Genomic DNA, 27,630 nt, shown 5'->3' with positions numbered 1-27,630 from the left:
GTCGCCATAGCTCTGCCAAAATCAACCCCCATTGACCTGTAATTTGAAGGGGTGCGTAAAATGAGGTTTTAATTTGCTCTTGTGCAATACTGAAAGGGAAATATAACGTCTGTTCTCTCCCATCCTTCGTAAGAAGTAGCTTTATAGAGTTTAAGGCATGTAGTAGTGTCCCTCGTCTTCGAGAGAAAATGTATTCATTCACATGTCTGTATATGTGTATATGGCGTGTTTGTAATATGGTGGTATCGTATAAGAGCATTTTAATTTTTCATCAGAACACACAAGTCTAGCATGACACACACTCAATAAGATAAAAAAATGCACACAGAATGACAGCATTACAACTCGTTCAAGATATAGTGTTGATAGTTTTGATTTTATTGACTACTGCGGCAAAATGCATAATTGTCATGACCCAGAATCTATTTGATGTACTGTACAACTTAGACCCTGATATATCTGTTTAGTTGAGCAGTGAGGAAATATCACTCTTCTTAATTAAATCTTTTTCTACAAATTTTTCATTCAACAGATCCTATTTACATGTACATGTAATATACCCAACAGCAATACTTTACATAAAAAATCCGTTCATTTACACTCGTCTGGACTGAAATAAATCCTTCTCTCTCTCTCTCCGTTGTCTCTCTCTTGAACTGAATACCCAGAAAACTAGAATATTTATTCATTCATTCCTGTAAAACTTTTTGATAACAGATGAGCCCATGCAATGACCAATAGAGTCTGAAATTGCCTCCTCATAGCCTTTCTCGCTTTCAAATAATCCCATACAGCTTTTACTTTCATAGCGTAAGCAACAACCTTCCATGACATGTACATGAAAATATGAGCTAAATTTTGTGCCTTCCACCAGTAGCCCTAGGTTCAATCCCATTTGACATAAGTAAAGCATAAATTGTTCCCAAATTGGTCGCAATTAACTTTTATGGGGAAAAGGTCTTGTCCGTGTGACCGAGGTATGGGCACTGATTTTTCTTGGATCGGTAGTATCATAACTTCCAATGCATTTCCATATCTTAAAAAGACCAATTTGGGAACAATTTACATTAATCATCATCTGTCAAAAGGGAATGGCCCTTTCATAGCTACATTGGAATTGTACTAACCTGCACTTCCAAATCGATACTGGGAACCTTGATTTACCCGTTTTACTATTTAATACACCATGTTATGTAGATCCCTGCCCAATTGCCCCAATACTAATATCATTGCAGCCATGCTCACTGCTGGAATTAACCTTTTAATATATTTGTGCAATATCTTTTTTTTTTTAATATTCAGTTTGAAAGCACTGATATTTATCACAAAAAGCACTGATTGAAAACCATTCACAAAATCAATATGTAACAAGATCTATGTGCAGATTGAATTTAGATACCAATTACAAATAATTTCATCTTTACATGTGTTATCTGTTTGTAAATATTAAAGTATAATTGATATTGAAATGTTGGCTTATGTACGAAAAGGAAATATGTGAGACAAAAAGAATAAAAGTACTTTTTTATATAAAACTCGATTTTATGCTTTTATCGAGTAATGACCGAGAGAAATTCCATAAATTTTCCAGTGCAAACTACAGACCTCTATCTATAGACACATAATAATTAATCAGATTTATTTACAACTTTTAATACCCACAGACACAACGGTAGCACTATAGCTTTGTGTTGTCAACCAAATGTACACAATGAGATACTTAGTCATTCATATTCACAATATAAACACATAGAAAATTGCATGTGCATAATTAAATGGTAGCACTTTATCATGTGTTCCTCCCTTTATTCCCCGCTAAAAAGCCCAAACGAAACCATTTATGATGTCCAATTTCAGAGATGATTGTATATAAGCAATATGAACCAAATATCTTCTCTACGTTATTGATTTAAAAGCATAAAAAAACAGCGAAGAAGGAGTGAAAGTAATTTGAATATTTTGACCAACAATCACTATTTTTCATTTACTAACCTCAATGTTTATAATCTTCTACCCCCTTAAAAGTGATTGATTGATTGAATAATTATGCCTCAAAACTATATGAGACAACTGTTGTATGCCAAAATGAGATATCACAGCCATAGTACTCGCTGTGATACAAAAAATGCTGATTCAAGTTAGATAATAATGAACTTCTGTGGTGGGATATTGATGAAACAAGTAATATGCAACACTCGGTGTAAACACAACTGCGTTCGATCAATTACGATTGTCGGTGAAAAAGAACAAACCTCACAACATTGATGAAACGTTAAAACTGAACGTGAAAACCAAGTGAAGATATAACTCCCTTATTTAATTTACAACATCTGTCTTTTATACACACGTAAATGGCTAAGATAAACGGAAAAAAATCACATCCATACAAATATTTGTACACAAGTATAATATTTACTGCAACATCTTTTTATAATACTTTCAGTCATTTTTCTATCCCTTATAGATTCTTTTAGAAGCCAGTACAATAATGCTCTATGGCTGAGTTGAAAACCAACGCAATAATAAGAACAAGAAAACAAAATTGAACACACAAGTGCCAACACATCAATGAAGCAGTGAAAAATTTGGACTAAATCTAGTTTTCCCAGAATTACAGATGAGGCTTTCTGCCGCTAAAATTCAACGCTACATATAACTTTTAAGATTTTAGGATTTATATACATGGTTTTATGTTTGAGGATAGCTCTATTTTCAAAGTAAGTCACAAAAATACTGGTTCCTATTAATATTACAAGAATGGAGGAAAAACATGGAATATCAAATGAATGGTAGAAATAAATATCATTTTCTATTTTTAAAAGAAGTTATTTCTTTCATGATTATGAATCTTAATAAGGAAGAGGATTCACTGTCCTGATATGAGGTATAAAGAGCATAAACTTAGTTTTGAGAATTTAAATCATGATAAGAAATCCAGCAAATAAACGTGTCCACTGAAATCTTCCTAATCTACTATGCGTTTTTGAGAACACCTAATCTCTACCGCAAGGAGCCATAATCATTATTGCGTTTATCTTTTTCTTTAAATAACTACACCATCCAACGCTACGTATTATAATTATTTTCTCACAATACCATAAAAATGCTACTTTTTTCATCTTATGTAGTACAGCATAAATTACAAGATAATGATACGATATAGTCATACATTTTTTTTGTCTTCTCAAAAAATACATTAATATATAATCGGTCAAAAATCAATTTACAACTTTTAAAAAATCGCCAACGAATCTCGAGTTGCGGCATTTGAAATGGTAGTTTTTGGAGAGGTACGGTAAGATGAGAGGGCAGTTTGAATTGTCTGTCATACATCGGCTTGCTCGATGGTAAAACATGGAGAGCATCTGTTACACAACCAAATATGAGGTGACGTCTATGGTCCATACATAGGTAGAGCAGGAAAATATGTGTATTTCAATCTAACTTTCTAGTTGGCTTCCTTATGTAACGTAATGAGGTATTCAGAAAAAATCTCCACCGACGTTCAACACCTCACACATTTTCTAAATTGATTAATCACCAAAACGAATGTTTGTGCTTGAATTTACTCATAATCATCGCTAAATTCATATCCAATTCAGCCTTTGATGTGTCACAGATTAGGTCCTAAAATAACAATACTTTTAAAACAGATTCAAAACAAACTTGGTCTTTAAACGACCAAATATTCATACACAATCTTTAAACAAATGAGCATAAAAACCACACAAACTTTTCACAATAGCTATCGATTTGCACGATTACAGACCATTAAAACATGAAGTGAAAATTAAAGATCTTTGTCGAAAAAAATCAACCACTCTTTGTACAATATAATAATGCTTTGAATTTAGGAGGAGAAAGATATGATTGCAAAGTTTAAACAAGATGAAAATCAGCAAAAAAACAAAATGGAGGAGCTTAAAGATAACGGGGGAGAAAAAAAGAGGAAAATGAGGTTGAGAGAGGCGAGGATTGACTGAGCGAGAGAAGGAGGGATTTTACAAGGGAATACGATGGGATCGTTCTCAGAATTTCATCGTTGAATCGTCCCACTCTAAGGGCGTCCCTTTGATTTCGACGCAAACTTCTTCTTCCTCTTCTTCTGAACTTGAACTCTCGTCCTCCAGACTATCCTCATCGTCGTCTTCGCTCGACTCGTCCGTTTCTCCTGTGGCGATCGGCTGCAGAGGGGGAGGAGAGAAGATTGGGAATGAAAGCTTTGCTTTTCTTGTAATGAATAGAGCATCAACAAGCATATATTGTAAAGTCCTAGAAGAATAATAATAATATTTCTTATATAGCGCTTAATACATCTACGATGTCTCTAAGCGCTTTATAGATATACAATTATTATCCTGGTCATTGGATTCAATACTTGAACCAGAATCTGTCCATTTAAAGCAACCAACATTGATGAACTTCAAGAGTAAAATCATTAAATATAGTTTCATTGATGAACCGAGTATAAGATATCTTCCATGGATATAACCTTCACAAAAAATGAAGAATCTAGTACCTCTAGTTGACCTATATTACAGATGAGGGGATATGGCAAAAAGCATTCAGAAAATCAAGATAAAAACTATCAAAAGTAAAAAATTGGGTTGGGGTAGGTTACTGACTGTAAAGCAATCGTCACCAGAATATGTCAAGGGTTCAGACACAAAGACGTAACTCCATATTTTGCCAAAATGTTCAGGAAAATGTGGGCTTTCCAGGAAATACAAAGACTTAACTCCACCCAACACCCCACTGAAGTCAATGGCTACTGAAACATAGACGTAACTTCTTAAACCACTTTTTCTCAAAATGGCCAAAATGAAGCTACGTCTTTGTGTCACTGACCCCTCGATGTGTCCTACCACTATCTCTGTCTGTGACTTACCCCTTCCATAGGATTGACCGTGATGTTGAGGGCCGAATCATCCCAGTCCATGTCCTGTCCATCGAAGGCTCTATTGGCCTTGTGAGCGGAGTAGATACGGAACACGCCCAGGACGATCATGAAGAGGAGGAACCCAACGCAAAGAACCACCACAATGGCCATTGCTGTACCTGTAAGTAGACGTAGATGGAGCGAGAATGATTTACGAGATTCTCTGGAGGTTTATATAGTTGGTGTAGGGTCTGGTGAAGCTAGCAGAACAGCAATTGAAAGCCGACGGCTACTGTTTTCCAGATTGTGTAAAAAGATCTGATTCCAAAAAATTGGCACAGTGCACAGGTATTTAATCATTTTGCACCACATATGTGAACAAACATCACAGAGTAACGATAAAATTTCTTTTATTTGTGGTCTCATCGACCTGACATGATCATCGGGTATACTCTCTTCATGGATGCAGTCGTTACCATATGAAATAAAGTACCAACAACATTTAACATACGTAACCCGATTTTTGACCAACCAGAGCCAATAACCTAGTTTCAGGTGAATGCTATAAATGTAGGTCATCATGAAGCACTTGGGGGAAAGAAGCCAGGATGAAATTGAATTAATTTGTGTACTGGGCTTTACCAGATTAGAGCTCTGGGAGGAAATCAAGGTTTATCTTGAATGTTAAAACAATACCACAATTTTGGTAGATCAAACTTAGCCCTTATGAAGATGAAAAGGGTTTAGCAGAATTGACTAGACTCACTTGATACTGCGTTCTTGGATGTGATATGCTTGGGGGAGTTCTCCTTGAGTTTATCATGCACTCTAACGTTGCTATGACTGAACATTACAGACTGTTTGACGTGACTGGGTTTGTTGAGGGCACGCATCGCCTGATGAAGTACTCCAATCTGGACAGAATGAAAAAGAGAAGAGGAAATTGATTAACCATATTGCAACACAACCTCAAAATAAAACTGTCCGTACAATTTATCTATCTTATGAAATAGTCTTGTTCGGGATAATGTTTTTTGTGGAGAACCAGTAAGGTTGTAATATTGACATTTCATATAAAAAATTAAAACAAACAAAGGGAAACGGATAATACTCTATATATTAATCACCTTTTTTGTTTAAGCTACACTATTTTACTCTCTTGTGGCTACATTAAAAATAAAAAAATAATAAAATTCCCTTTTCTTTTTTTTAACTATTGTTGCAAATCAAATTTAAACTAAAAACTGCATTAAAATGATCAGAACAAATTGAAAAAAAATTTGCTGATATTTCAGTGGACCCCAATTTAAGCCAGTACCTTTCTGTTTTTTGGCACACAATATGTTTCTTTCCCTAATTATCTACATACATTGGTCACTAAAACGGTCAATTATTACAATAAAAAATATAACTGTCCTCGGATGTATCACTACTGAAAGGAATTAAAATTTGGTCTGTAGTCAGGAAACACGATTCCCATTCTCAATACTAATTTAAAATCAAGTAAAAACAGACATAATAAATATAATAATAATCATGATAAAGTAACATATTGAATATCAATTTTCATATTTGCCTAGACAATGAGCTACTATCACCACCCCGCTTATACTTTTCAAATAAGGATTAAATGATTTAATGACGTACTCTGACATCGAAGTCATTGCTGACAAATCTTCCATTGAGCTCAGAGCAGTGCAGGGTGAGACGACGATCTTGGTTCTTACCGGACGCCACCTGGGAGTAGGAGATCTGCCTCAAGACGTTCTGGTAATCTTTCAATGTGGCAAGTCCTGTAACGAAGCGAAGAGAACAAAAGAACATTATTTCCAATTCTATACAACAAGGGTTCAGTGACACAAAGACGTAACTCCATATTTTGCAAAATGAGTATTTGATATAAAAATGTTCAGAAAAATGTGGGCTTTCCAGGAAACACAAAGACTTAACTCCACCCAAGACCCCATTGAAGTCAATGACTAGTGAAACATAGACCTAACTCCTTCAGGCCCAAGTGGACCTCTATCTTTAAACCACTTTTTCTCAAAATGGCCAAAATAGAGAGTTACATCTTTGTGTCACTGACCCCTCGACATTTTAATTAAGCCTATTCTGAAGTATGAAACCACATTGCTATAGCAACCACCTGTACAGAAAGACTACCTGTCTATAAAGACCACAATTTTTGTTCATCTAAAAATCTTGTCTGTCCTGAGTACAAGTTCCTGGTGAGGCCTCTTTCCTTCCAGTCGACTTCTGGATGTCTCAACACATCCAGTGGCTTATCCCAGTTTAACCCTGTTAATTTAGTCCATAAATCATACATCTAATTATTTATGTACTTCTAGACTCGTACGCAAAGAGTTCTTATAACCCAGTGTCCATTATTAAACAATCATAGCTTTATTTTTTCTTCTGCTATTCCAAGCCATGTCAAGAATCAAAGTAGTTTTAACACCATATTCAAATGTTGAATATAAGTTTTACATGAAATGCAATTAAAGTTGAGCAAAATCCTATCCATGACTATCAACTAATCACTTCAAAATATCTTAGGTGGCAAGCACTTTGCTCCACGTCTACACCTAACAGAGGCCTTGGTCAGAATGATTTGTATTGACCTTGACAGTGACTATGGCATTTTTTTTTTGACACAGGAAGCAATTTGTCTCCGACCTCTCCCCTCCCAAAAATACCCCTCCAAGGTGCCTCCTGCCCACGCAGACGTTCCTGTTTCCTCTCGCCCTTGCAGCGTGGACGCGAGAGTTCCAACAAGGCAGGGTGTTTATGGTCTAGAGAATAAGTGGCTTGAAAGACAAGTGTTGCATGTACTTTTTATGTTTTTTTTTGTTTGGAGAGAAGCAAGATAAGAACATTATCATTAGCTCTGGAAGTTTTTTTTTCTTCTTACCTTTGATGACAATTCCATTCTCAGAGTTGACCACGGTCAGGCCGTGCTGTGTCAGGATATCCTCGGCAATGGTCAGTGTCTCTCCGTCCACAAGCCTGCCCTGCTTGACCAGTGCACTGCAGGAGTCCAGATTGTGGGTGATGAGGGCTGGGGTATCACCACCGGTCACTTCTTGTTGATCTGGAGAGAGGAAAGAAAAATAAATTACACATCTTGACAAATCATACCAAAGTTTTTTCCTTTGAAGACAAGGGAAATGAAAAACCGTTGGCATCTATGAAAATATTTTGTAAAAGTTATTTCAAAAGGCATAAAATGTTGATTCAAATCATTCATATTTTCTATTGTCAAGGAGATTTCATTTTCTTGATGTGGAAGTTATAAAAAGTCTTAAATATTTGAATTTTGCTTTTGAATACATTTTAAGGCTACAAATGGCTTTCCATAATGTTTAAGTTCAACTTAGAGTAAAGTTCGACTTAGGATCTTTGTGAAACACCCCCAAGGACAACTAGATATAGAGTAAATCATGATTCTGTGCACTATACACAATAGAGCACATATTGCTACATAGAACATTGATATTAGGAAAAAGCCTTGTCCAAAGTAATTGACAAGATATATATTCCAACAATTCCTCTTCGAGAAATGCAAACTTTCTTCTGCTGAAAAACTAATTCCATGAATAGTTCAAACTTTTGCCTTATGCATTAATATTTTATTTTGCCTCGTAGGTTAGATCAAATTGCGCTTTTAATTTTGATCACTCAGAACTCACTTCACCTTATCATGAAGCACCTCATATGAAGCGAGTATTATGCAATTTTTATGCATTTTGGGGTTGTAGTTGCAAAGTAAAGCGGTATAAACACAAACACTATACAGGAAGCCGAGTCTAAAATATCATTAGTGGAGCCTGAATAAGGAAATTTTATTTTCAATTCTTTGTTTAAATGATAATGTCCTTTAAAGCGGGATTGCACTACTTGTAGCTATTTTCGGCCTCTATATAGCAAACAATGCCTGAGCAGTACCTGTTGGTCCCCCATGATCCCCTTTTTCTTATTTTAATTGAGAGCTGATTTGATGAGATAACCACCTGTCAGTGACCACCCAGGGAAGTCTAATCCCCCCTGGCCAAACTAGTGCAGATGGGATTTAAAGGCCATCTGTACTAGTGTATAGGAGGGATTGGACCACCCTGCAAGGTCACTGGACAGGTGGTTTTCTCATCAACTTATAATGTAGTTCTCAATTAACATGAGCAAAAGAGGATCATGGGGGACCAGCGGTCACCAAATAGGCATTGTTTGCTATATAGAGGGCACAAGTAGCTATAAGTAGTGCAGTGGGGCTTTAAAGGAAACAAAAGTTGAAGGGTATGTATGTTCGACCGACCTGCACCAAGCTCCTCCTCTTCTTGCTCTGTCATGATGCTGACGATGGTGATGGTCTTGAAGGGCGCGATGCCTGCCACTAGGTTAGCTACGGTCTGAGAGGTTGCCTGGGAGCCGGTGATGCTGATGGTAGGTTCGTGGGGGTGGAGGACCATCACGTAAGAAGAGACGTCCGGGATGACGATCTCCACTCCATTGCAGCTGTAAGAGAGGTGGGATGGATGGAGAAGGATAATAATAATAATAATAATAGCTAGTTCTTATATAGCGCTTTTCAGGACCGAAGGCCCTCTCAAAGCGCTTTACAGATATATATATTATTACCCCGGTCATAGGATTCAGGCTTACCCGCACACAATGTAATCACAATATTCTGCTTTTACATGTATATAGCGCCCAATACATCGATACAACAGTGTAAGCACTTTACAGATATATTATTACCACTGTCATAGGATGCAGGCTTACCCGCACACGATGTATACACATTCTCCACTCCCATTCCAGCCAGTCCCCATTTTACGAGCACACACTTGCTCATCCAACCAAATTAACTTTCGCATCCTATGGGGTACCCATTTAACACCTGGTTGGAGAGTGGCAAATGTAGATTAACGTCTTGCCAAAGGACATGCTGCGGCGGGACTCAAACTCTGTACCTTGTGATCTGCAGTCGGGTGACTTATCCACTAGACCACAACACCTCTTTCCTTATCATTGATAGTTCACACAGTGAAGAATGGTCATACTTGGCTTAGCGTATGGGTGGAGATGAAACAGATTTTACTATCCTTAAACTTATCATCACCATCATCACCATCACACCTAATAATATCATTGCTATCATCATCATCATCATCAAAACCATCACCATCTCCATCATCATCATCACAATAGTTACTACTAAACCAGCACCAGCATCATCACCACCAGTACTCCTATGTTGGACCATCAGCATTACAAAAAACATCACTCCAAATACACTTCCCCATCTTCATTATCATCAACTACTACAGTCAAACGTGTCTATAGCGACCACTCAAGGGAAACACAAAAAGTGGTCTTTATAGGCACATGGTCTTCATGCACAGGTGGTCTATCTATACAGGTGGTTGCAAAAGCAGGTTTCACTGTACAACTACCACATTCATCACCATACCACAAATACCACCTGAATATAATCATCCTCACTTTCTGTCCCTTGTCCCTATAAAAACTAGATGGAATTTTGACTGCGTGCAGTCGAAAATGATGCCTCCGCCATAGAGCAATTTAAACAAGTTTGGAGTTTAAATCTCCAGTGGTTCTTGAGATATCATGATAACAATCTCAATGTATGGAATTTCATAAGTTGACCTCTGTGACCCTTGACCTTTGACCTACGTGCTCCAAAATCTAATCAGATTGTCTTCCTATGGTGATACACACTATCATTAAGTTTGAAGTTTAAATCTCCAGTGGTTCTTGAGATATTATGATATGGTGATACATACTATCATTAAGTTTGAAGTGAAAATTCTCCAGTGGTTCTTGAGATATCGCGATAACGATCTCAATGTATGGAATTTCATAAGTTGACCTCTGTGACCCTTGACCTTTGACCAACGTGCTCCAAAATCTAATCAGATTGTCTTCCTATGGTGATACATACTATCCTTAAGTTTGAAGTTTAAATCTCCAGTGGTTCTTGAGATATTATGATAACAATCTCAATGTATGGAATTTCATAAGTTGACCTCTGTGACCCTTGACCTTTGACCAACGTGCTCCAAAATCTAATCAGATCGTCTTCCTATGGTGATACATACTATCCTTAAGTTTGAAGTTTTTACATCTCCAGTGGTTCTTGAGATATCATGATAACAATCTCAATGTATGGAATTTCATAAGTTGACCTCTATGACCCTTGACCTTTGACCTACGTGCTCCAAAATGTAATCAGATTGTTTTCCTATAGTGATACACACTATCACTAAGTTTGAAGTTTAAATCTCCAGTGGTTCTTGAGATATCATGATAACAATCTCAATGTATGGAATTTCATAAGTTGACCTCTGTGACCCTTGACCTTTGACATACGTGCTCCAAAATCTAATCAGATCGTCTTCCTATGGTGATACATACTATCCTTAAGTTTGAAGTTTAAATCTCAAATGGTTCTTGAGATATCGCGCTAACAAACTCAATACAAGGAATTTCATAAGTTGACCTCTGTGACCTGTGACCTTTGACCTACGTACTCCAAAATCTAATCAGATCGTCTTCCTATGGTGATAAATACTATTCCCGAGTCTTAAGTTTAAATCTTAAATGGTTCTTGAGATATTGTGATAACGGTCAAACGGGACGGACGTACGGACGTACGGACGGACAACCCGAAAACATGATGCCTCCGGCACCACCTTCGGTGGCGGAGGCATAAAAAGAGATAGCTTCATGACTGAACCTACCTAGCTTTTGTAGAGATGGTAAGAGTATAAACTACTACCACTACCACATTCATCACTATCATCACAAATACCACCTGAATATATTCATCTTCACTATATGTCCCTTGTCCCTATCCAGAACAGATACATTTATGACTGAACCTACCTGGCTTTGGTAGAGATGGTAAGGGGGCGTCGACCCTGAGTGGGGAAGGTCCTTTCATTGATGTAGCCGACCTGCTGTAGCACGCTGGAAAACTGCTCCGTCAGTTCACCCTAGGTGAGAGAAAAAAAAGAAAAACAAAGTTATTATTATTTTATAATATAATGTAATGTACCACAAGGCAATAATCATCATTATTACTAGTATGACCAATAGGCGTTAAAAAAAAGATATTGTATTGCCCTTTGCTGCAGACTCCAAAATCTTGAAATCTACAGTCGGCTTTTTAATTTTATTATTTTTTTAAACTGTGTTTTTAGGAAAAAAAATGGATTAAAGCATTCAAAAATGAGAAATATCAGCCCAAAGAGGGAGTAAAAAAGACAAGAAAAGATTTCCGACCGACCAACCCATGTTTTGGCACCTAAAGGGCAATACAACATTTGTTTTTAGGCCTTATTGTTATTCTATAATATAATGAACTATAAGGCAATAATAATTATAATTACTAGTATTACCACTATTATGATTATTACAAGAAGGGACATAAGATCTCTTTTCTCATGCAATACAAACAAACCGCATAAATCATTCATAACAATGGGCAAACAAAATCCATATTCACAGAAAATCCTCTCCGGGCAGAATTGCTTTAAAACAACCACTTTTGTCATTAATGAAGTTCTTTTTATCTTCTGAAGACAGTGAAAGTAAGTCGTTCTTGAAATGATCTCAATGAATATCTGACAAAAAAGTCTCTCATTAATCAAAGAAACTAATCAACAAAGTATCTTCCCAGTATATTGTTGACAAATGGAGAATCTTCTGAAGATGGTGAAAATATTCTTGAAATGAACCAATTATGCATCTCAATCAAAGACACAATGAACATTTGACAAAGGAGTCTCTCTTTAATCAAACAAACTAATCAACAGAGTATCTTCCCAGTATTATTGTTCACAAAGGGAGAATCAAGTGGAACAAACTTGCTTGATTAATTGGTGTTTTTTCAATGGTACTGTATCGCCCCTATAGAATGAGTTGGGATGCATTGTTCTCAATATAAGAATCTGCTACGTGTATTCCTATTATCATCTCACACGATTCATTAGTGTATGCATTTTTTGTCCGTTGCTAATATACACTATATCATAATATGAGAATCACGTTATTTGTTTTGTTTTGTTTTGATATTCTTGAACTATTTATCCTCTCAATTAAGTTTGTTTAGTTCCAAATTCAGACATATCCAAACTTCCAGAGACAGTAGAGTTGCATTTAATCGCTTTGTTACAAATTGGATATTCCCAATTGACAATCTCCTCCTCCATGTTTTTCTTATGAACCATCACATTCTAGTTTTCAGGGGAGGGTTTCACAAAGCCATCATAAGCCTCAGTTTGCGGACATCCCACTGAAACATGTGATCATCTTTAATCTTTAATTTTTAATGACATTTTTTTTAATGGAATGTTCACAAACTTTGACCAATGACTGTTTTGTCCGACATTGACAAGATCATATTGAGACTTACGGAAAGAGTAAGGTTGGTGCGGGCAGTGTTGATGCGAGCCACGCTGACCGGCAGGTTACCGACGTTGAAGGAGAGACCCTCCTTGCATCTGACCATGCAGCTGACCACCTCTGGGGTCTCGATCTGACCGGGCAGGACGCTAAGACCGGCTAGGTAGCCCTGGAAATAGTTGGCAAACTTGTCCTGGGCTCCTGCAGGGAGAAAAGATAATGTACTGGTTAGACATACACCTTCTTAATCCTAAGATTATTTACAACTTGATTACAAGTATGCAGCTAAAGTTCTTGTTTTCACCACAACGTAGTTTTACCGCGAATGCAGTCGCAGGATCCAGCTGACGATGCCATCATCAACTTGACGCACGCGCAGAAGATCTCAGTGCCAGTTTCACGTCAAGTTCATGTCGGTTGAAAGCTCTCTAGGTATGATGAAGGGGAAAATCCTCAGATACATTATCAAACACCACTCAAAAACTTAACTTTGACCAAGACAATAACTTCAAGGATGCTTATTGATACATACCCTTAAAGCATGCTCCTACAGTTGTAGATGTAGGAGTGGTGGTGTGGTGGAGAGGCCAATCCTCGGAGACTCTCGGACCGATCTGAGCTTCTCCGTCAATGAACAAGGAGGCCTGAATGGTAAAACAGGAAGAAAATGTTAAACAGTTTATGTGTAACACGGGTATTTAAACAGTCCTTACTAAAATCTGTTTTCACCTATTCTCCATCTTCATTGTCTTGTTTTTCATGCTTACTTTACACAGAATGAAAGTGAGGTGGTAATTAAAGAAGTGTGAAAATGTGATAATAGAGAGTCACTTACAATGTGACTTCTATCACAGTATTCATAACATATCATCCCTATCATATCATCACATTTTCAGGACTGCTCAATCTTCCCTCTCTCTCACATGCTGCACCCGCAAGCCTACTGTATATCATCACTAGTATCAACATCACCACTAGTATCATTAATCTTCATTCTTGAATCAACCCCTATTCTTCCTCCTCTTCATCATCATCAACTCACCATCATCCCGTTCATCATCACCATCATCACTATAATCATCATCATCATTACCATCAACATCATTATCCTTACCATCATTACCATCATCGTCATCACCATCATCACCATTCATCATTATTATCATCAACACCACCATCACTATTTTCAAAAGCATCAGCTTCCATCGGTACATGGAGGGGGAGAAACCTAACCCCTGACACGAGACAAACATCATCCACCCTAACCCCTAACCCTTGACTAAAGCATACAACAAACCAACGTTTTACACACCTGTAGTTCCTCTACGTTGATGGTGTAGCGATGCCACTCCTGGTCGCACACCTGCCTCAGCTTCCACCGGTACATGGAGGGGTAGAAACCATCACCCGTCTCCTGACGCGAGACGAACACCAGCCGGCAGTTGTGGACGTACAGGCCGTAGTGATGGCGGTTCATTTCTGTATGGTCAAGGTGGGTGGAAGAAAAAAAACGCATTGATGAACAAAGGGTAAACGTTTTACTTCGACATAAAATTCAACTACCTAATTCTTTTATCTTTAGATGTCTTGTAATTCATGTGACTGGGTACTGGGTTATGAAGGCTATTCAAGGAAAGCTCCAGTAGTAGCTTTACATCGTATTTTTCAAAAGATATAGGTATTAATCCTCATTATTAAGTCTATTGCAGAGGACTTAAAGCTGTGAGTCTCCTGGTTGCTTATTTACAAGCACACACATGCTTTCTTAGCAGTCGGGTAAAACAAACCATGTACATGTTCCTATAGTCTTTTTTATGAGGATTTAATGAGTATGACTGTTCAGGCAAAACAAAACTTTTTTTTTTTTTTTTATAGACAGGTGGTCTTTCAACACAGGTGGCTTCTAAAACAGGCTTCACTATATAAAAGAGGACATACCTCCCTATAACCCTTAAAATGCCTTTAGTTGGCAAAGTTTTCCTTTTTGTGTGTGTGGGTGGGGAAGGGGAGCACTTCTACCAAATATATGGTCTAACCTACATCTCCATGAACCTAGCTAAAACTGATGAAAAAAACTTTTATTTCTCAGGTTGTCAAATTGGTGTCTTTCATTCTCTTCACTTTTTTCAGCACCAATTCCATTTTTCACAACTTTCTCTTGCCTCGCACCTGATCGTAAACGCGGGATTGTAATGAAGATCTCAGCGTTTAAAACAGACAGACCATTCATCAACCATGAAATGAATCTCTTTAACCATGACATTGGCTAATTGGGCCTAAGGGTCAATTTTACAGACTGGTGGTTCCGTTTTCCTCTGCACCAACATCTTTTCCTCTAGGGTATGATCTGAAAATACTCGTACCATAACTAAATTGCAGATATTTGCTTGCCTCAATTTCAGAATAAGAATAATGCTTTTGATAGAGCAGAACAGCAAGTTCATATTCTGCAGCTGAGAATTGGAAATCTAAAACATCTTGTTGAGATTAAAATGTATGACATGTCAAATTTAGGTTAGGTTCACTATTTTGATAATATGAACTATACATCCGAAGTCAGCCATGATATCACAATGACATAAATAAATATAGAAATATGAGAGCAAATATTTAGAAAGTTTAAGTACGCTAATCTTGAAATGGAGATCATTAAACTAACTGGCAAGTGCTACTTTCCAATGTGAGGTGGTTTTCTCAATTTTCATTTGTACAGAAGATTTTAAAAACTTTTTAAAAACAATATTCTCCAATGAAATGTTTAAAGCAAACTTCTGGCTGAATTGGAACATGCTCTTAAAGCCTGTCTGCACTAGTTTGGCCAGGGGGATTAGACCTCCTGCAAGGTCACTGACAGGTGGTTATAACTCAGCTCTCAATTAACATACGAAAAAGGACCACTGGGGACCAATGGGCACCGATTAGGCATTGTTTGCTATTAAGGGCGCAAGTTGCTATAACTAGTGCAGTGGGGCTTTAAAGAAATCATATGGGTCACCCTCTGTAGTGATCTTGAAACTTAAGAAAAAATGTATATACATACACTTATATGCACATCAATTATCCAGACTAATTTAAAAAATAAACTGTTCATAAGTTTTTTTTAAAAATTCCAATCGACATATTCCCTTTAAATTTTCCATATCGCCTAGCCCCACATAGGACAAACCGGAGGTCCCCTTCCCCTTAACCATCTTAAACCTAAGCCTGTCTTGGATAACTCATTTAACACCGTGGGCTGCTGTTGTGCAAATCAAGTAACATAACTTGTCAACACTTCCTTCCGCGGAAGGGAACTTTAAAATTGCGCTCAAGGCCCTAGCCCCACAGACAAGGAACGCTGTAAAGATGAACATTATTGATGCCACGGTCCGTGGGCAGTTGGCTGGATTATGCGGATGACCACTAGTATAGATAGCGATTAAATCGTTGAGCTCTCTGGCCTTACTGGTCTTTTAATTCCATAGAGATTTTGCAATAGATTTTGTAACTACTGTGAAGTTTACATCGTAGGGGAAGTCAGGGGAAAGGTTTGTTTCTGCTAGCAGCTGTCAGCCCTTGACAGGAAAATATATGATATCTCGATTCTCTCAAGGAATTTGTAGCCATGGTTGAGAGTTTGAAATAATTCAGACAATTAATGATCTTAATTGATCTCTAATTGTTCATCAATGTGGACAATTGTATCAGTATTACTAGTTTGGAATATTAATTGCTATCACAAACGAATTAGATTATTGATAACTGTATCTATGTAGTTATCTTTACTGTGGACAGTGGTTCAAAGTTGTGATATATCTAATACTATCTTCTCCACGTGATCCCATGACCACCCAATCATTGATAAGTTATCTATCATCACATGAGTATTACAGCTATTTATAATGACAATACAGAAGTCGTTAAGGCATTGATAAAGACAGCAGTCATTAAATCAATTAAAGAGTACCGGTAATCGCCATAAACATAAGGCAGAACAAATCCTAATTAAATCATACAAACTTGTTAGTTATCTTAGAAATGCAACGTCATCAAATTAATTTGACCTCCTTGTCATACTAATATCCTCTGTCAAAACTTCAGTAATGTAGAAGGTCTTATCAGGGACCCGTTTCACAAAGCCTTCTTTCAGTGACAAATCTGCTGATAACCAATCAGAAGCAAGGGTTTCAGTAGCTTATAACAAGAATTGTCATTTGTCACTGATGACAAGTTTTGTGAAACACCCCCCAGATGTACAGAAAACTACTGGGAAGGATAGACGTACAAGGGAAAAGCAGAAAACAGGTTGTATTAAACTGGTAGATAGAGGAGGTAGATAGGAACATGAGGAAATTAAAGATGACCATGAAATAGGGAAGGAATATGATGACAAGGAGAAACAGAAAACCCTCTTCATAAATCTATATATATAAATATTTCTCAGTAAGTAAAGTTCAAAAACCAAAAAATATTGAGAGCACAAACAGTGGAATCTGAAAACTCTGCAAAACAAGATCACTCAATTTCCTGGTGCACTGCCAATAAATTAAACGACAAAGGCCTGTTCAATGTTTTTTGTTGTTGCCTTTTGTAATTAGTGATTACATAGTCAAAGGCTACAGGACTTTTACTATCAATAGACCTGTTATCAATACCGGTAGTTATAAATCTATCATTCACAGATAGCTAAAATTTACTGCACATATCAAAAACCCAAACAACATTTCCTTCGTTTTGATGTTTTCTTCAACATAAAATAAAGTACCCAATTAGCATTCCTCTTGTATAAATTTTAATAATTTTCTAACTATTTTGTAAGACTTGGGTACACCCTTCAAACAAATTAAACAAGCATTTTTTGTTGGCATACATATTGAGTTAACACTGAATGGCTAAAACAGGCGTACCTTCAAAGTTTCAAGCATCTTTAAATATTTTGTTCATCGATGTCTATACATGTAATTCATTCTCGTTTGTACCAACAATTCCATTTGTGTGTGTTATTTTCTTTTAACTTTGGCAAAATAAAATTGAATTGGTAAAAATCTAACCATTTCCTTTAAATTCAAATATCAGGCTCCTCTTGATATAAAACACGCTTCTCTCGTCACAGTACTTATAGGGTTCTGATATCAATATCACTGATGGTCCCAGGCAATAAAAGCAATCCATTTCACCCTTTTTTTGTGGGCTCCTACCTATCACCAAGGATGATTTTTGAGAGAGGGGGGAAGTTTCTTACTTTCTTTACCCCTCTCCAATCTCCATGGTGATCGGAAAGCCCCCTTCCTGCTGGGGATTTACGGTCAGGGGGGCAAGCGAACGGATAAGGGGTCAAATTGTGATTGGGGTGTTGCTGGGTTCCTGATGTGCAGGAAGTATGCTAGAGGGTCGATAACTGAAATCAATAGCAATTAAATTGTATGATTTGTATTTAATCAAGCTGTCTCTTTCAATTCTTATAATAGTTTTTACTTTGACAAGTAATGCTATAAAGAGGAGTGATGTTTAGAGAAGTAATTTCATGTCAAGTTCTACATAAACTTTTTATAAAAGAATATAAATGATGAATGTGGAAACATACTTTATTTAATACAATGTACATTCTTTTTTGACTGAGTTTTGTGCACTTAACTTTGGCTGATAAAATTAAGCTCAATCAAATATGTAGATACAGTTTCCATTTATATTTGGTTAAACACAAAATAAGCATACAGGCAAGTGATCATGCCCAAAAGGTTTGATATATAGTTAAACAACTAAATTATACATACCCTTACCAGGTTTTGTGATTTTTTAATCACGTGAAAAAATTGATGTGTCCCAATTTATGTTTCTTGAGAATGTGACATATCAAAACTTACATCTAAAAGTATTCAACAAAGCCCTAATGCACCTAGTCCATCTTTCATTCTTGCGTTAAGAAAATAAAACACAAAAACAACATCAAATTAACAAGGAGCATGAATAATTCAGTTGTCAACTGTACATATTGCATAAACACAAAATTTAGCTTAAAGACAGGTGGTCATTCTAAATATGTTTTATATACATGTACCTTATCCTAACAATTCCAGTGTTTAACACACTGACCTTTGTAAGCAACTGAGCAGGTGGAATTTTCACAGAGGTGACAAACTGAAATGTCAGGTTTCAATGGATATGTTTTTCGATGATTTATTAATAGGATTGAAGAAGAAAAAAGATCAAGTTCATACTGCAGTGAAAAACTGTGAACTACATATTGCCTGTTTAAGAGCCTGAAGGCTATAGCATGATGTAATGTATATTTGCTTTGTGTTTTTGATGTTTGATGTATTCTATTTTGTTGTTGTATGTTTTGCTTTTATATGGTTCAATTTATATGTAAAAAAAGACTTAGGTTATGAGTTCTTGCCAATCTGGCTTTCAGTGTATGGTATAAGTGACTCTACCTTTTCCACAGCACAATGTACAATAATAGTGAAGGTAATGGTAATGGTAAAAGTAATAATAATAATAATAAAAGTAATAGTAATAATAATAATAATAATAATATGCCATATATATTTAGCACATTTCACAAATATGTCCCTACATGGAGAGAAGGAAAGAAACAAATAGAGAAGATTGAGACATGCTCAGTTTATCTCCTTTAAGTCATTAGTTAACATTGGAATTTGTTTCTAAAAAGAAACGTTTTAAGAGAGATTTTCAACAGTATCAAAATGTTTCATATATTCTAGTTCATTCCAAGCTCTGCTGATCCAACCTGGAAAAAGCGTGACCGGTAGAACCTTGTATTTAATTGAGGGATAATAAGGAGAAACTTTTGGGAAGACCCAAGGTTTCAGGATAGAGTGTGACCTGTAGAACTTTGTGTTTATTTGAGGGATAGCAAGGAGGGACTTTTGGGAAGACCTGAGGTTTCTGTTCCATATATTCACAAACAAGTACATGAAGCTCAAACATGAATATCAGATCTCAATGAGCTTATTTTTTAATAATTCTTGACAAGGGTAATACCAAATGAGGCAAGTAATCTTAGGTGGAGTAAACACCCCCATGGTCACCACTAAACCCGATTCCTTCCTGACTCCACCACTTGTAGGGTGCGTTCAAGCTATTTTTAAAAGCTACAATCACAAACATGAATCACAAATCAAAACGCCGTTAAAAACACGGTTACTGCGGGAGAGCGTTTAAGCCATTTTTCATCAACGCTGATTCTCGCTCATTTTAAGCCCAGCCACTGCTCATCACACTGTGCAGTTTGACCCAGGAAGTATAGGTCAACTTCGCCGCGTGCTTTCTGTCTATGTTTACAGTCGACTGTCGGTCATACCAGAACAGGCCACGATTATGACGTCATAGAATCGTGATTGAGATCTACGTTTGTTCAAGTAAATTTTAGCGACTATGATTCTGCAGAATCACGATACAAAAACGCATGTTTTTCAGCATTTCATGTTTGTGTTTTTAAACACGTTTATTTTTGCAACCGTGCTTTAAACTGAACGTCTTTAAAAACTGTGATTCTAGGGTGAAAAAGTGTCGATTGAACGCACCCTAGACCGATTCCTTCCTGACCATACCACTTGTAGACGGGTGTCTTCGAGGAGCAAACACCCGGAGGGGCTAATGTAGCGACATGAGTTTGCAAACTTGTGAAGTGTCGAGAGCCAATAGCCCTGGGACTGGATCAAATTGGAAAATGTGCTGACTGTGTGCTGGGACAGGAGGCCATGTTTGAAAGTGATATGTAACATACTGAACGTGTGATGCAATGGATGAACGGATTGAATGAAGAAATATATGAATGAAAGAATAGATGATGATGATGTGGAGATGCGCATATGAACTTTTTTGTCTTTACACTAGTGTTACATGTAGTAACTGCAAGAGACTCTACTATTTTCTAACATAATTTATTTGGATATCTAGTTATAATTGGAACTTCTCTATACTCTATAGATATAATTTAGCTTTATTTTTCTCAAATATTATCACAGTATTTGTAAATTAGATTTTGTTTTCTTTACAATGTAAATAAGTCCATTTACAAGTAGACTCTTCAAATGTTTATGCCAAATAATTTTTTTGGTAAAGTTTGTTACTTCCCTGCTCTTTTACAAAGGTTCTTTCTTCGATTCCCATTCATTTCTTCTTCATGAACACAGGCGTGTTTTCCTGTTTTCCCCCTTTCCTACAGTGAGATTCTTATCAAATAACCATACTACAACTCAAGGTATAACATCTACAATCTCAATCACTATGTGCTCCAGAAACGCTAATTCCTTAAATCTCCCGAGCGTCTCACAAAACAGGTGTCACCTCTAAATTCCACGTCTTCATTACAATCGAAAGGGCTGTCTCATTCAAGAACTGCCTGCGTGTGTACATCACCCTGTAACATACACTCTTTTGGTTGTACTCTTAGAGAAGAGCATGACAAACAGAACGAAACAGTTGGCAGGAAATTACATAGAGCCAGCAACGTCTGCTCTCCGTGAAAGGAAATATGGGTCAGCTTACTTATGTATCTGCTATTCCTCCACCCCCGGCGTATCGAAAACGTTTGATTTTGCTCAGCCGGTGGGGGTTCGCCAGCAATCGAAGGCCATGGCAAGTGACCTGGTTTTTGTTTTCTGCTTATAGGAAGCATCCGTCCTCGCACCCCCATTGATCCCCCTTCACGCAACCCCTTTACCCCTCCTCAGACTTGTGTTGGGAGGGATCCATGCGTTAGGAGGTGAACGCCCACCACAGACCCTGCCAAATATAGCGGGAATGATAGATATCGGCTTCTGGTGGAGTGTGTCAACGACACCCTCATCTATAACACAAGAGTCAGATTTTTTCTTCCGCGATGCCTTCGGGTGAAGAAAGTTTCGCGTGACATGAATGTGCCACCCGTGAATGACAAGAGCACTTATCGTTTGTTCAGAGCCAGAAGGATGTTACCGCTGTGTTGGGAGTATATGAGTTAACGCCCTTCTGGCTCCAAACAGACGATATTACTTCTCAAACATTCATTTCCACGAAATAATAATAATTCAAGGACTGAGTCTTGTAAGGTAGCCCTATGCCACCTGTTACTTGAGCATAAGCTAGTATCGGTGCTGCTATCAGCCATGGGGGTATTATCTGAAACTAGAATCAGGAATTGTTCTACATCAGGGTCCATGCTCAACAGATGGTAAACCAACAAGACGACAGGACAATTTCATCTTGCATATGTTTATGATATCATATTGACATCTAAAAGTGTAAGAAGTGTTTTTGTAGCATCTACAAGAAAATGTTTCCATGACCTAACTCCTGCACTGTGAAGTATACTTTGCCATTTTGAAATTGCTAGCTTTTTCCTTTACTGTTCAACACAATTGTCTGTTACAAATTTTATGCATGCGCCATGCAAGTATAATTCTATGCTCAAGACAATATCTACATGTACATTGACACATTATCCTCAATTTCTCATAAATGGAAGAGATGCTTAAAATGTCTTAATTTGATGGGCCTAAATGGACATTGCCAGATGACCATTAGACCACTCCTGTTGTGAAATTTGAATCACAGTCGATTTCCTACTCTAACCTCACTCTGAACTAAAACACTTTGTCTAACGATATAACCCAAACCTTAAACCTTTACCCTTAAAACCCAGTGCTAATCTAACCCTAATGAAAAGAAAAGCTCTGAGAAAAACTTGCTGGAGCAAATGTCGAGTCACCAAGAGACCAAATCATTCTTCCTAGAGGAAACTCTTTTAAAAGTTCCTCTGCACTAGTTTGGCCAGGAGGGATTAGACCACCCTGCGAGGTCACTGACAGGTGGCTATCTCATCAAGTCAGCTCTCAACTGACATAAGAAAAAGAGGATCATGGGGGACCAACGCGTACTGATTAGGCATTGTTAGAGGGCGCAAGTAGCTACAAGTAGTACAGTGGGGCTTTAAAGTTTTTGATCAAGACCCCTCCTCACCTTTGCTGTCTGACTTGCAGACGATGTACTCCGGGTCTCCACCGACGATGTTCCGGTGCTTCATCCAGAAGGAGATGGAGAACGTCGAGGTCAGGTTGTTGGGCGGGGCAAACTGCTCGGGAACGATGACCGCATCCTCAACACCATCAAACTGGTAGATCTGGTCACTCTCGTTGCCATTGTCCGAAGTCAGTTTCTTGGTCCACTGCTCGCCGGCGTTGGGGCGGGGCAGGAGATCGTAGGTACCTGCATCAGCATCTATACAGAAGAAGGCGAGAGGGAGGGAGGGACAGAAAAGGCGAGACAGGAGAGGGGCGGTTGTTATTAGATATTACATTTATTTAAATACTTTAATAGAGTTTAGCACAAACTTCATAAAAACTACAACTCTAAAACCCCGACCACCCCCCCCCCCCCCCCCCCCCCCCCGATACCTAACTCCTGCCATCCCTCTCAAGAAATTGCTTTTCCATGCATTATAAAGGTAGATTCAGACATTACACACTTAATCACTTGACAACACCTGCAGCAAAATATAAATGTAAAGCACTTCATGTTTCTTTATCGGATAAAAGATGAATCATTGAATGCGCATACAGTAGGGACTCTTTAATGTTTGTAGGTATGTTTTTTGTTAAAACCCTAACATATTGCCACCTCCCATTCATTAATGGACAATTTTTGCAGAGGCAGATCTTTGTAGTTTTACTATATTACGTCTGAACAAGATTTGGGACAGAAAGAATGGTACAATCTTCAAACTTACTGCAAAGCGTGCGCTGTGACTGTGTGGAATAGGTCTCCCTGTCGCACCCGAACCCGATATGATCGGTCTGAAGGGTCACCGTGGTGGTCAGCGACGACGAGTTGCACACCAGACGTCCGCAGGTATCCAGGAAGGCCTTGGGTGCCAACGCGGTGGCCTTTGAACCCGGCAGGTACTCGATGCGCTTGGGCACGCCCTTCCATCCCGGCTGGCACTGCTGCGACACGTGGATGTTGATGGGGATGGTCTCGCTGCAGAGACCGCTGCAGTCGCAGGACTTGATCTGGAGGGAGTAGGTGGGTCCGCCGTCTGATGTGAGGGGTGAGACGGCAGAAATGCGACCTGGAGATGGTGGAAGAGAGGAAGAAGAAGAGAAATTTAATGATTTGATCTTTAGTAAGATACTCAATAGAATCGTGTACATGTTAGACACAACACTACTGTCAGTTTTATTGATGATTCTCATCTTTTAACAAAGCAACAAATAACAACAACATCACAAAAACAATGAAATTGTAGCAAAACACAAATCCAAAATTGCCCTTTTGTGGGGGGGGGGGGGGGGGGGGGGGGGGTGGGCAGGTCGCTAAAATGGAAAATTGTATTTATTTGCATTTGTTTGAGTCAAAATCTGTGCGTGCCTATCGAAAACTTTACAGTCTACTTGAATTTCTACCTCTCCAAGAGAAAAGGTACTTACATGGGGTTAAGGTTCTTAAAGAAATTATTTCATATCAACATCATGAATCAAACGAAAGTGTGATTCTGAATAATAACAATAATAAAGGCATAATGGCTGTGGTAGTTGTAATCATACTGGTACACAAATTCTAAATTTTCTAAAATGGCTGTACTTTATGCAAGAACACAGACTGCACACAGAAATGGTGTCAAACATTGCAGCGTGCTATTAGATCCATCAAGTTTGACATTTTAAGTAAGTCACTTATCGTCACTTTCCTCCAAGAATTCCCCAAAGAAACATCACAGTGTCTAGCGTACCCCAATCAATTATTGTATCAGCAATTCAGCAATACTACCCTGCATCCTAAATTGATAATAAAACACTTCTGCCCTAATTTCTTACTCATAAGGTGAGAAATAGGAGAGTTCCTCGGGCAATCAACCCATGCATTATGCGTCTGAGGGCATTATTACAGTTCCTCGCTTTCTTTACTGGGATTTAATTTGAGCGCGGTTTAGCGGTCAAGCCTCCGCACAGTGGGAGACTAACTCAAGACGTATGCTGTTTGCTCTCAGCTAGCCTTGGTTACCAGGAGTTTGGTTAATATATTTTGGAGTAGTCAACTAAATCCACCCTCTCACAATCTTAAAGAATAATAGGACTAATTCATGAACAATTCCTCAGTGTTTGTAGAAGCATTCCTTTTCCTCATTGAAACCACCATTTACATGTCTGAAATCCTTCCTATTGTTTCAAAATGCCACTTTGTAAAAAAAATATGAATAAAACATTTAAATCGATCAAGAGCATGAAACGAATTGAGCAAAATGCTGGTTTCCACTACGGTTAGCTTAAATGTTTACTTAAGCACATAAACTTTTTGCTAAGAGAACAGCACTGTTCTTGAACATTCACAGTGATCAATCTGAAAGGAAAGCTCATGTTCTTTTAGTAGACGGCACACAGATCGATGTGATCGATCAGCTAGAATGAATTGCTCACTGAGATCCAGGGGGCAATTGTTTGAAGCCAGCAGGCTCATGTGTGACGCCATAATGTCTGTGAACTGTGAACAACATTGACAAGAATTTCAATGTACAGTGAAACCTGCTTAGAAAGACAGCCCATATACGGTACAAATGGTGGTCATTATAGACAGGTTGGTCTTAATACACAGGTTTTCTTCAATGTATGTTGCAATAAGCAACGTTTCAAGGGAAACAAATCGTGGTCTTTATAGGCAGGTGGATGTTAATACACAGGTTTTAGAAGCAATGTTTCAAGGGAAACAAATCGTGGTCTTTATAGGCAGGTGTGTCTTAATACACAGGCTTTCTTCAACACATGTTACAATAAGAAGCAACGTTTCAAGGGAAACAAATTGTGGTCTTTAAAGGCAGGTGGAATCTCATTTCAGCATCTCCACCATTTCAACATCTACTATAGATCTCAACACAACAGAAAAAGAAGAAAAAAATCAAGTTTGGTTGCATAGACTACTACCACACATCCTCTTTTGTTTGTTGTCTTCGATACAGGAGTCATTAAGAAATTACCCCTTCGCTGTATGCCCTGCAACATATAACCCAAGAATTGAACTTGCTAAAGCATAGTACAGTTAGTCTTGTAAACTAGACTGCATGCTATGTCGTCCTACATGTAGGGTCACTTCTAAAGAATTGGCAATGCTGTTGACATGTATTCACTTTATAGAAAATTCAGTGCCGGTATATACGACTCCTCTACAGTGACGTATCCATTTGTAGGTCATAGATGAGAATTATGACTACGTGATTGATGAAGTAAGTCTAATTCAATATTCGAACAAACATCTAGGAACGGTTTAATGTTCTTCTCGATTTTGAATGAAATAACCAAGAGTCTGAGAGGTAGAGACTACGATCCCCAGTGCCCTGCAGAATGTCATTACATTAGGCCCTATAAGGAGTTTGAGTGACAGAATTTTCTTCGTTTTCCTGCGCTGCCTGCGATCCCAGATTCTTAAAACAAGAAGCAGTGCGTGTATGAGAAAGTCATCAAACATTGGCACACTTTTTTTACTCCAAATTCTTATTTAGACAATTTATTTCTGTAATTCATCATTTCTTTATATAATTTATCCGAATGTAATTTAGGTTCATTAATTTGATTGACAGCCGTGTGATTAACCTACAATCTATTTGATGAAGAACAATTCGACAAGAGGGAAAACAAATGGCAGAGAGAAAAATCAATATGTACATGAATGTTTGATAACCCTTCTCTCTCTCTCTCTCTCTCTCTGATATTGCAATTTTCCCCTCCCTCTGTATGTGTTTTAAATGTATAATTTGTATATCATTCTCAAATTAACCCTTCAAAAATGAAGAAATGCCCTGTATGAAAGTCGATATAATCTATTTTAACAAAAAGAGCAAGAGGATTATTTTTCCCTTTTTTCACACAATGCAGTTTAGTAATACTGTAATGAATTCAATTAATTTTGGCTAATTCTACATGTATGCATTGTTTTCTAATCTAACATTTTAATTAGCCTTAAAGCCAAGATCTGATCGTCTTCATTATTTATAATTATTTGTACTTGGAAAATTCATAATACAGCTTTATAACCTTTAATCATTTTCATGATTACCAACAAGGAAGACTCGGGAAGTATCGTAATTACGTTACGATTCCGTCATTTACATGATTATTCATGATCAGGACCAAAATTGTCATCATTAATACAAATTGTATCACTCACATATTTATTCATGATCCTAACTGGCAAAAAGTCCAAATTAAGCTGAAATTTAATGATCTTTATGAATGATTTTCTATGATAGAGGCTGGGGAAATTAAATCAAATTAAAATGTAACCATCTCCAGGACTACTTATGATCGAGACTGAAAGAAATTAGTTATTTACATGAACTGAATCTCTATCTAGTC

General features: G+C 37.6%; 1 protein-coding gene across 1 annotated transcript; it reads right to left on the bottom strand.

Annotated features, from left to right (window-relative positions):
• Window positions 1-355: 355 nt before the first annotated feature.
• Window positions 356-25,753, bottom strand: LOC756959 (calsyntenin-1). Its single transcript, XM_030987442.1, has 13 exons — window positions 25,702-25,753; window positions 24,015-24,356; window positions 23,249-23,506; window positions 14,616-14,782; window positions 13,836-13,947; window positions 13,314-13,504; window positions 11,783-11,892; window positions 9,189-9,388; window positions 7,791-7,970; window positions 6,527-6,672; window positions 5,646-5,793; window positions 4,889-5,058; window positions 356-4,184 (listed from the first exon to the last, which is right to left on the bottom strand). The coding sequence occupies exons 1-13, from the start codon at window positions 25,751-25,753 to the stop codon at window positions 4,029-4,031; spliced, it is 2,232 nt and encodes a 743-aa protein (XP_030843302.1). The 3' UTR covers window positions 356-4,028.
• Window positions 25,754-27,630: the final 1,877 nt, after the last annotated feature.

The sequence above is a fragment of the Strongylocentrotus purpuratus genome, unplaced genomic scaffold (genome assembly GCF_000002235.5).
Source record: "Strongylocentrotus purpuratus isolate Spur 01 unplaced genomic scaffold, Spur_5.0 spur5_scaffold_16, whole genome shotgun sequence".
Classification (NCBI taxonomy): domain Eukaryota; kingdom Metazoa; phylum Echinodermata; class Echinoidea; order Camarodonta; family Strongylocentrotidae; genus Strongylocentrotus; species Strongylocentrotus purpuratus.
The sequence above is the reverse complement of the archived record's forward strand: the minus strand, read 5'-3'. Positions and strand labels throughout refer to the sequence as shown.